General features: G+C 41.7%; 1 protein-coding gene across 4 annotated transcripts in view; it reads right to left on the reverse strand.

Annotated features, from left to right (window-relative positions):
- Positions 1 to 12,229, reverse strand: part of LOC126402020 (protein FAM184A-like) — a 71,146-nt gene that overhangs the window by 53,946 nt on the left and 4,971 nt on the right. For all 4 annotated transcript variants that reach the window (XM_050063663.1, XM_050063664.1, XM_050063661.1 and 1 more), the window contains exon 2: positions 2,509 to 2,586. In XM_050063663.1, the coding sequence (XP_049919620.1) occupies positions 2,509 to 2,586 (78 nt within the window). The remainder of the gene's footprint in view (positions 1 to 2,508; positions 2,587 to 12,229) is intronic.

Consider the following 12,229-nt stretch of genomic DNA (forward strand, 5'->3'; position numbering starts at 1 on the left):
CTCTGCTCCTGCGCTTTCATGTGATATGCGTGGCATTTCTGTGCGACCCTGCATTCATGAGTAATCCATCCAAGAGTAATGTGTGTGCAAAGCTGCATGAAAGCTTTGTTATACATCATTTTAGTGTAACTTTATCATTTTTTTTCGCTGTGAAAACATTGGACTACCGACAAGTGCTTGGCCTTGTCAGAAAGCTACAATTCCGCTGTTTCACGTGATATGCGTGGCTTCTCGCTATGACGCACGGTCGCGGAGAAAATCAATAGAGAAAAACAGGTATGAATTTGGACGCACTATGCATCCTTCGGGCCCAAAGGGTTAAACAAAAAAAATATTAAAACAGAATACTTATTTGGAATATTAAGTGTAGCTGCGAAAAAAAGTCACCTTTTAGATATTTTTATCCTTCATAGTTTTAGCCTGGTTTTAGTCAACAAAATGTCCTTACATTTTAGTCAACTTTGGCCATTAGATATAGCCTAAATGTTTTTGGTTCTCTTTATACTGAGTCAATAAGGCTAATACAGGCATCACATATTGAATCAAGGTGTGCACAAGCACACACTTACTGATCATCATTTGAAAAGCTCAAAATCTCAAACATTAAGATAACAAATAACAAATTTCAGACAACTAAACAACTATTTGTATCTAGATTAACTATAAACTGCTGCTAACGGCTGATGCTGCTCCAGTGTTAGTGTTTTGCAGCAAGACTACCCGGCACTGACTGTGGACAGAAGTTTACAACTTGTTGGCACTCCGATCTCATATCATTCATACGGCACCAAAAATTATGGCAAGCATGGATGTTCTCGGCTTCCTAGTTTATCCTCCACATTCTGAACATCCAGTGACTCACCACAAACAATTTACTCCTGTCTCGTGTCTTGGCAACAAAAACAAAATATTCAGTTTGTCATAGTTTTTTATTATCAAAGCTCTATTTTTAGCTTGTCAATGTCTCATTTTTGTCATGGTAAGGGGGGGGGGGGGAATGTCCAAAAAAAGGAAAGAAAGAAATGATGTGAATCACATCCTGTTGTGTTTACATTCACCAGATGTCAGATGTACACCTATAGGAGATTTAGGAGCAATGTGTTAGACACCACCATCATCAGAACACCAAATAAGGGTTCATCTTTATCTTTTAGATGATGGTGTTCATCCATCCAGCAAAGGGTCTAAAAACCCGGAGAATACATCTCAAGGAGCACTGGAGCTGTTCTGAAGGCTTGTGGTGTGAAAACACCTCACTAACACACTTCACGGTGGTTTTTCCTTTCATTTGGCCGCCATCTGCACCCACAGCTTTAAAGTGAGTAAATCAGCTGAAAGGACAAAGCGTCACATCTGTAAACTGTGGATAACAGATGCTGGTGAGACATTAACTAATCTTTACTCTACCTTAATGGCATCACAGCCTTTACTCAAATGACACTGTATTTGTTCTGAGCAATTAAGATGAACGCTCGAAAATGAAGGTGAAGCAGAGAAGTAGCATGAATAAACTGGGTCTGGGCCATCAGAGTTTGAAAATAGTACTTTAACACAAAGTTCCACATCAGCTGCAGCCATCTTGGTTGTTTTAAAAATGCCTCAACAGCGCTCCTCTTTACTAGATAGGTTAATGATCGCTGTAATGTTCCCATATTCCTGTATGTATTCATCACGCATTTTGCGTAACGCTTGAAGGCTCTACAAGTTGTTAGTCATCATCTGAAGCACGCCACATATTAGATAAACGGGCGACTAGATGACTGAATGTTGCTACCCTCCCAGGTCAATACTAGGATTACTAGTTGGTTAAACCTATTATTAAGATAGCCAGAGGACAGCAGGAGGAGTAAGGATCAGTATGTGAGACTGATCATCAACGTCTCTCCCTCTGTCCCTCTTTCACGCAGATAATATGGACAGAACAACGTGCATGCGACTATAACAAGTCCGCAGCAAATTTGTCGTTAGGAACATCCCTAGCTGTGATTGGCTCTACCCAGGCAAGGGCAGCTGGAAATCTGTCTGAAGAGGACACGGACCAGACGTTATCTGCCAGAGCAAATAAAACATGAGCCAGCAGATTCTTCTGGTTCCCAGGCTATGTGTGAGCACCTTCCCCCGAAATGTGACAAAAACAAGGGTGCATCATCCACAGTGCGGCACTGACCTGCTCCCTGCAGACAGCTAAAATACGGTCAGTCTTGACACCAAAATTGCAGTGTGACAGCAGCGCCTCCTGTTCCTCTACTCCCACTGCAGCACACTGCCAGTCACTAAAATACTGAATGGGCCAAGAAAAATCCTCACTCATGAGAGTGTCACACATTTCTCCACTGAAACTAATGAAAAAACAGCATTTAAAGATAAATCTCTATCTCATGACAGCCTGGCTCATTCCTGAAAGAGTGATGCTGTTTGTGTTGGGCACTAGGATGATGGAGAACGACTTTATCCGCATGTTACTGTGCTGTATATAATCATGGGTGTTGTACTCTGCTATGTCCATACCTCATCCTCGTGGGCTTCTTTCAGAGACTCGATTTCCTCCTCGTGCTCGTCGTTCTTGGTGTTGAGAGCATAAATTACCTGGAGACAGGAAGAGAATTAGACGACAGAATGAGGATGGGATATAAAGCTCTTATTAACTGTTTCAATATCAGATCAATAGTTCCACAGTGAGGAGTAAATCTCAGTTCTGCATTCAGAGTGCAGCAAAATCAATACCAATAACATCAGGAAAGGAGAGAAATGGGTTTCGCACACTGATTAAAGACAGAAGTATCCAGAGACAGAGCTGTGTATTCACAGCAGCTGCTGTAAAATACAGTCACCTCTTTTTTCAGAAGTGTTTTGTATCTAAACTTTTCTTGAGCAATGAGTGTTTTGTAAAGAAAGCCAAGAAAAGCCTGACTTAGGTAAACCTCACAAACTGAGTCACACAAAACAAGTCACAGCAAAGAAGCCATGACGAAGGTCTTTGTATCCAAAAGCTGACAAAACAAATCTGATGCAAAGGAGATGACTGATCAGATGTTTTGACCTTTTTTATTCCCAGAAATCCCACATGGCTCTCAGATGTTGTCACCTGATACTCTGCTGGCTGCAGCACCCTCCACAAACAAGCCTAAGTGAAAACCATCTTGTCAGTCATGCTTGCTCTCTCTCTCCCTCAGATGTATAAGAAGGTTTTAAATGTGCTGCAGGTAAATGATATGCAGGAGCTTTAAAATACACTTAAGCTTCAGCAAATTGAAGCCCCTGGTGAGCAGCTAATATTCAGTCATGGTCAGCTGAATTACAGCCCCGCTGGCATGAGAACTAGAAGCTCCACATTTTGTTCCACTTGCAGGTGATGTGAAAGGTTACGTACAGCATGTAATGGACACATACATGGTAATTATCCTCCATAAGGCTTTAGCATGTAATTACTGTTCGCCTGGAGGGGATCAAGCATCCAGTCGTGTTTGTGAATAAGTGTGTGAATTAGGGCTGGGTGATATATCCTGAAAATTATATCACGATATTTTTAGGCTATATCTCGATACACGATATATATCTCGATATACTTAAATCTCCTCAAAAGGATTTTATTAACGCTAGGACAGGGAGACAAAATCGAAAATAACAAAAAACCCTCTATGATCCAGAAAATATTAACATCATGAAATTTTTGATCAATAATCATCCATACAGTGGACATAACAATCGAGTGGATGAAGGAAACTATAAGTTGTTAAATTTACATCACTTTATTGTAATCCAGCCTTTAAAATGAGGGAAAAACAACATTCATGCCATATCATGATACAACGACATCCAAAATCTAAGACAATATATAGTCTCATATCTTGATAACGATATACTATCTTCATACTGCCAAGCCCTAGTGTGAATCTATCTGTCCACTGCTATTTTTGCACAAACTACTGGACCAATCAGCCTAATACTTTTGTGCCCATTTATGACTTTATGCTCAATAACCTCTTTTGATTGCGATGATTCATAATTGTTGAAAGAATCCTGTTTTATTTACTGTTTTATATCGTCACTGGGATCAACAAGCTCACATAACAAAAGGCATTCACAGCAATTGGCTCGGCTAAAAACAACAAGCCTTACTGTCTGTTACAGGCCATATTTTGCTCCTTCTTGGGGCTAAAAAACCAAGATCCATAAAAAAGGTTGGTGCCATTTTCAACTGGAGCATCTGCAGATTAATTCCAAACCTGGTAAGTTATAATCCACTGCAGTTAAGCACAATAGGAGATGAATAAACCCCCGAATTTGTTGTCTTCAGCATCATCTTGACTGTAAGGGAGCCAACAGGGACAATTGAGTGAGATTCCTGGGACCGTAAAGGGAGGTAGGGAGGGGTTTTATTGGACATTGTGTCCGAGGTGTGTCTCCATAAAGCCCGTCTACTTAAGTTACACCTTGATAATGTAACCTGCATATTGTCTCCTCTTCTTTCCACTGCTGTTATTTATACATGCTGGACACACAGCCTACCCTGCACTCCCTGTTCCCTACAAATGCCCCCAGACACACCTGCTGCAGATCCTCGCTCTACTGAGAGCACTTTTCTGACATTTAAACACCACTAGGATCAACATCCAAGTAATAATCACAGCTGGGAACTTTTTATTATTGAAAGCTCCACTGAAAAACTAAAAGCACTGCTGTAATACATCTGTACCTCAACCACAGATAACAATTATTTACATCCTGTACATATTCATGCACTGACGTCCATTTGCCTGACTTAAGAAATGCCCTCAAAGGCAGCATGGTCACACCATGTTCACCCTGGACATGGAGGCGCCCTGATATATCAATTGTTTCGCAAGCAGCTGACTGGCCATTCACACCAGCAGCACATTTCTCCACACCAGTCAGCAAGTGATTCTGCGCGCCTGCTCTTTTCTAATCACACGTAGAGCTCTGTCTCCATCTGCTAGTGTGAGTATGTGCTTGTGTGTGTGTGTGTGTGTGTGTGTGTGTGTGTGTGTGCGTCTGCTCGATTCGCTCTCTGTTTAGACACAACTGACAAATATGTGGATGAGTAAGCATTAGATGCATATTTTAACATTTACAGGAATCAGATCATCATATATAACATATCGTTTGTAACAGATTATCAATCTTGCCAGATTCGCTCGCAGCTCACAGAAAAAAACAGACCAGATGCCAGAACTATCGCTGCAGATCGCGAGCCAGCCCCGGAGCTCAGGGCCACAGCAGATCCAGAGTGTACTGGCCAATTTGTTAACGTAGGTGCCGAGAGAAAGCAGGCAGCGCTCCATGGAAAACTGATGCACTTCCCGGCACTTCTGCATCCCATTTGACCCTGGTGTTGTTCTCATGATATCCATGTATGTACATTAGTGTTTCTGACATACATGTCATGTCATGGTTTCGTGTAGGGCTGGCTCATAATTCAATATCATCTATCACGGGTTATTTTGGTCAATACCTTGAAGGTATAAAGTACTGATACCCAGCCCTGATGACACGTTGTCCAACTGCATCTGAAGACAAAAGCATTTAAGAGTGTCAGTCTCTCCCTCAAGTGATTCATGGTGGTCGCAGACAAAGTGACAGGACTAGTTATGTGACAGAGAAGAAAGAGAAGATTAAAACATGCCTCCGCACACCTGGCCAAGTGGGAGTGATTGTCAGACTGTCGGCTTCTGAGAAGTCACAAAAATGTGTCACCGCCACCCCAATTCGGTTGTCAGACAGAGGGTTTCCAGCTGATAGATGACAAGCACGTTGTTTGAAGCACACTGAGGCCCTGAAGCGACCCTAATGATCACAAATGAGACCTGGTTACTGAAATTACACCCATTTTGGTTTGTGCACTTTTGCAGCTAACTGTTGCAAGACTGGAGAAAAGCTCTGCAGCACAAACACTCAATCAGAGGTCAAAAAGCGTACACGGACGATACTTGTAAAAAGGACTTGGTTTTTGTCTCCTGAAGAAGTCGTTCTGAATAAAAGATGTATCAGTGATATAATTTAAACTGTCATTTTAAAGTGCAACGACATGACTGATTTCTGCTCATTTTGCCGCCTGCTGATAATCACTACCTGCATGTTTTTATTTACCGGTACATCACCGGTGCAACCTCGACAGTATGTTTCAGCTGGCAGTGAGAGGAGCCGAGTAAGGTAGGTGTTAGCCTTCTGTTCTCCTCAAGTGTGAGCCTTTGATTCCCAGCAGTAAGCCGGCCATGGAAACGTTCCTTCAATTATACATGATTATTTTAATGACGCTGGTGTGCCTGCTGCTTTCATCTCGCTCTCCTCTCCCTCTGCTCTCATCCTTTTATCTCTCCCGCTTTTTGTTCTGTATCTGCTTCTCTCTCCGCTCTCTTTCTCTCCCCATCTCCCAGGAATAAGGAGACCTCGCATTACTGTTTGTGTCTCCATCTTAACACTAAAGCTTTCCATAAATAATCATTCGCGATGCAATTTCTCTGTGTTTTAAAGTGATTCTGTTGCAAATCAGCTATAACCAGCAGTGAAAACATATTTGTTGACTGAATTATGTAGCACGATGAACAGTTCTAACATGGTTTTGTAGATTAATCAATGATGAAAATGGCAGCAGTCCAAGTGCCAACGCAGTGCTTTATAATGCATCACATATATCTAAGGTGGAGACTGGGGTTGAAGTGAGGACAGAAAGGAGATAAAAATAAGACGGAATATATTTTTCTATGTGTGTTTATTTGAAATTCCCACTGCCATTGTGGGAATATCTGTGTATAGCAACTATGGTAAGGTTAAGGAAAACAAATCCAAGACAAATTTTTGACCAAGGATGCCAAAATTAAACTTCCTACCACAGCTTTATTCTCAAAAATCCAAGCTCATAGTTGGTGCATGCTTGAATAAAACTCCTTTTTCTTAGTTTCAACCACTAATTGAAAAACTTTCACACACGATCAATGACTAAAAAGTGTTGCCTACATCTGATATGACAGATATGTTACTATTTGATTGATGATATTGTATATTTATTATACGACTGATTAACTTCAAAGCCCTTAAGCTCAGCTAATTTTGATTTTATTCCTGGGATTTGATGGAAGTTTTAATATCCCGTGGTTTACTGTAATTCTTTTTCAGAGTCTTATCCACCCTGACAGCAATGATGTTCTAGAAGAAGTCCTCAGTAATTTGGATTTTCTTGGCATGAAAATGGTCAGCTGGAAAACTCAGATCTGTAACTTTAAGCACACTGTTATCCTTTGCATAACTGAAACCTTCACAGCAGAGATACAGGAGCTGTTGCGGATTGCAACACTACTAATTTTACATCTGATTTCAATGTGTTAAGATGCAAACATGCTGTAAAATGTGTTGCTTCCACTGCACTGGAGCCGGATCTGTTTTAACAGACTTAATTGGCATCTGTCAACCAGACTGGTGTAACGTGACAAGCTATAAAAAGCTGATCAACATCCTCAGTAGCAGAGAAGCATCCAGCCATCATAAATATTGCAGTTTTTTAAACAATTCTCCACCACATAGGAGAGAACATTAACAATATACAGCAGATTTTCCTCCCATTTTCATCATCCAGCTGAGCACCTGCTGAGTTAGCTAACACATGAAAGCAAGGCAGAGCATGCATGTGTCCATCCCTCGGTATGGGAACTTTTACAATAAAAGAAAATGAAGGGAGTGACAGCAAATAGTTTCTTCCTCTCTTCTCTGCCGGGGGTTTCACAGGAAAGTTTTCCAGCCTGAGGCTCCAATCACACCGAGCCAGGAGGCAACACAACAGCCTGCAGCTGCTACAGCTACAGTCAATCACTCACTGAGCAGTGAGACATTTATCATGGATCTCCTTTGTGTACCACCGTCCTTCCTGCTGCTGACCTCTCTATTGGCGAGAGGACGATGAAAACTACAGCGTGCTTCCTCTGCATCCTATGATTTCCCCCGAGCTGCTTCTTTTCACTTGGCTGATGTCAGAAAGAATTGTTAACTCATTACGCTCTGTTTCCATCTTCAGTTTGACATTGCGTCCACTCTTACTGATTTACGTGTGGGCAGGGGGATTCGATTTTCCCTAACCAATCACTAGAGACCAATGTATTCGCCTGGATCTAATGTAATTTTAAGTCCGCACTGATCCATAGCCATGTCATCATACTGATTTTGCTGAGGTTTTAAAAGTGAAGTGGAGCGAAGTAAAACAAGTCCAAATGTTGAGCCATATAAGGAAGACATGTCTGTTTCGAACTGCCTTGATAGCAGCATGTATTAGGGTTGGATACCAAACCTTTTAAGGGTGCGGACAAAATTATGTCCGTACTACCGAGTATCGATTCACAATAAATCCATCAGTGCCAAATTTTGGTCCCTGGGAGTGCATTTGGATTTAGAAAAGAGGCAAAAGTGCCGCAAAGTGCCCCCAAGCCATGAAGCCAGCCACGGAGCTCTAAGATCGGCAACAAAACTTCGCTGAACTGCAGGGTTTAACTTCAGACATGAACTAAAAAACACTGTTTTATGTCACCATGCCACATGAATCCGTCAACCTGATCTCAGTGGAGTGGGTGAATTCAAAGACCTGGACCCAGGTGATCTTTTCACATGATCTAAAAGCACTTCACGGGCAGAGTGAGCTTAACAGAACAGATGTAGGGTTTGCACGGAGATCTGCAATCACATATATTTAGGAAAAAAAGGCCATTATTGGGCAGAGGTATAATTATTCAAAGTCTTTAAAATAATGATGATTCTCTCGCTGGGAATAATAAAAAAGATAAGAAAGATTAACTTTCTCACTGCATCCTTTTTATTCCTATCAGAAAGACAGAACATTTAAACCACTGTGGCACACTAAAACATCCCACAGGAATCTCATTAAAATGTATCATTACAGTCCATTCAGCTTGAGCGCTTCCCAACCGGCGGAGCATTGATCCAGTCCATAATCAATCAAACTGCACTGTATCTACTGTATGACGGAGGTGGACAAATGACCGGCTGCTTGCAAATTTTCATCAAAAGGTTATGAGCTGGATTTACAGTCCGAGTCCTTTTATCACCAAGATGTCAAAAACAGAGCAGCTCTGTGCAGAATAAGAGAGGAAATGACAATAGGGCGCCCAGGAGGGATGTTTCTGAGGCTAAAGGACATTTTGTTCAGTCGATCACTATTGACTCAACTACAGAATAAAGGTCATTGAAGTCTGGAGTAGAACAACTGCAGCATTTGGCTCCAACAAAACCCTGTTGCTCTGCTCTCATCATTTTCAGAGGATTACCATCATATTCACTAATTAAAGGATTAATGGAAGTCTTATTCTCGGAGGTGCTGTAGTCTTAACGGGATCCCACGGCATTTGAGCTTTTAGTCCACTGTTTTCCTTCACCACACACTCCATGAAGTGGCAACAGAGTCTCTGTTACCAATTAGCTGAAGCACACAGCGCATTTACTTTGTCCTCCCAGTCGTGATGTAAAAGCACTTTGCATCTGCTCCTTCTTTTCGTTGTTGTGCTGCTCCGATGCTCCAAGGACACTTGGCGCGCACGCTTTCCTCCCTGAGCATCACTACACCACATCACAACCTCAGTCACAAACACAGCGGGCAAGAAGAACAAGGGCACACTGAGTCTCTGTGATAGAGAAAGCACAAGTAGTGTTTTCTGTGATATTGAGAAAAGAGCAGGGTACAAACTAAGATATGGTGTAGAAAACATCTTTTGATCCAGTTAGCTCTTTAAAAACAGTATAAAAACTGTATTCCCAAACCTTCTCGCTATCAACTCATATTGACAACATTAGTCCTTCAATGTACGAAAGCCTACAGATATGAGCATTAAATGGACACAACACAACAGCGGACTGCAGGCTTCAATCTGGGTTCTTATTTTTGGAGGTTAACTGTGTGAAACTCTTGAGGGACTGCTGTGACCTCCTAGCAAGTATCCAAGCATTCATTTCAAAACAACAAGTTGACATGGCCGGAGCTTTGAGCAGAACGCCGGCTGTTATAATTTCCTCACTACAAATGTTAGTTTCACTAAATTTAAGCTACAATTTAAACTTTTAAATATCCACTATGTGGCAATCTGCGCCAATTTTTCTGTAGCTGTGAGGACCTACTTGCTTGACAAAAATGAACTATGGGATCTGTAAGTGATCTTTGCCTTCAAATACACTGGGCTGTGACGGTTCATGCATTCGTACCAAACATCATGGTATGGAGGTCATAATCCAATGCATGCAGCCACACTCAGAATATGTAGACTAATGCATGTAATGCAAAACCAAAGTTCACAAGTGCAACTTCTGGCAGATATTTTTAGCCATAAGCTGTTAGCAACATGCCCCGAGGTTAGCATAACAAGCAAATTGGCAACAAGTCAGTCACACCATGACATGCACAAATGAGGTGGCTGTGGCTCAGGAGGTAGAGCAGGTCGTCCACTAATTGGAAGATCAACAATTCAATCCCCAGCTCCACCAGTCTGCAAGTATCCTTAGGCAAGATAATGAAACCCTATTGGTGTGTGAGTTTATTTAACTGACTAGAAAGTGGTGTGTGTGTGTGTGTGTGAATGGGTAAATGTCACAGAGAGTGTAAGGCGCTTTGAGTGGTGGAAGATTAGAAAGGCACTGTACAATGTAAGTCCATTTAACAAATGAAACGGGACTGGAGGACATGCCTGAAGGTTCCAACCCTGCTTCCCTTTGCTCCTAATTTTTTCCAGTCGCCAGAAAAAAAATCTCCTATGGCCCTGATAGCATTTTCCCCACAGACCACCACTATTACAGAAAGAGACATCTGCAAAACTGTTGACAGGACGCCTTGAACTGCAAACAAGATCAATTATGACTCTGTCTATTACATTTTTTGATCCATGGAGGTTTAATATCTGTAAAACTTCACTACTCATTACCTTGCATATTCGGTGTGCCAAATACCCCAGAAGTAAACCCAGAAACTATACATTTTGGACTAAAAAGTTGTAATTTCTGGATCCAGTATCTAGATCTGAATGGAGATGTGAATGGAAACACATTGGACATGCTGACGCACTTTTGATAGCATCACCCAGATGTGCCAATCACCAAGATGATAAATGCTTGGGTACTTTGAATGTTTTAATATGGCCAATATGGAATACATTGAAAAATCCTATTTATTGGTCTATGTATTTTAGTATTTTTAGTTTTATGGCAAAAGGTGTTTTCAGTTTTAAAGACCTGTTGTTGCCTTTTAGGTAAGTGTTCAGTGTTTTATTCCTTGGCACTCCAAGCCCGTATTCTTTAATCCATCATCCAATAAAGCCTTGCACACCTGTTCATTTCGCATTTTATTGCTCTATTTGTTGCAGAAATTCACAATACGAGACAAAAATGGAAAGACACATCTGCTCCTTTCTCTCAACTGGAGTTACCTCCTATTTGGCACCGCGGCTACCTGAGAGAGCTGAGCTGTCCTCCCTCACTGTCTCCACACTGTCGCTCTGTCTGTGTCTGTGTGCGCTCATCATCCCCTATCACATCCTCCTTGTCACCATCATCCACCTGGACATTACTATCTAACCTGCTGAAAGTGAGCTATCAGAGTTATGAAATGATGCTGTGCGCCCTGTACCTATCTCTTGTTGCAGATGAATGTGTCCCACAGGTTACGCCACATTTTCCTCACTGCTTCTTGGTGAAATGTTCCTTACTGTTATAATAGAAATAGTTCACCACAGTTGCCAGTGGGCAAATGTTACCTCACTCCCCAGCAGGAGGATTTTGTCTGTCTTTGACAGTGACTGTTCAAACTAAATGAAAAGAAACATACTATTCTTTTATATTTGTTTTGTTTCTGCTGTACCGAACTCACACTGAACCTTGGCTCCTAAAGCAGGGTATGAACCTGACTTCAGTGTACCTTGACATCTCCATTCTGGCTTAGTAGTCTGGGGCTTGTCAGCGCTCCCCCACAGCAAGAAAACCATTCTATGGCTTCATTGAGCTGAATTTCCTTCATAACCGCAGAGAGGTTCAGTCCAGCTGTGCAGCCACTATTATTACTAATCACTGCATTCTGTATTTTAACCGTAACCATGCATTTACAGCATAAGCTGCAAATGAAAATGACCTGGAAAATCAGTGTAGCACAACAGATTTCAGCCCTTTGTCTTCTATCACATGGGCTAAAACAGCTGCGTAGTTGATTAAAGCTATTCAAGGCGCCCAGCAG

This window comes from Epinephelus moara, chromosome 15 (genome assembly GCF_006386435.1).
Source record: "Epinephelus moara isolate mb chromosome 15, YSFRI_EMoa_1.0, whole genome shotgun sequence".
NCBI classification, from domain to species: domain Eukaryota; kingdom Metazoa; phylum Chordata; class Actinopteri; order Perciformes; family Serranidae; genus Epinephelus; species Epinephelus moara.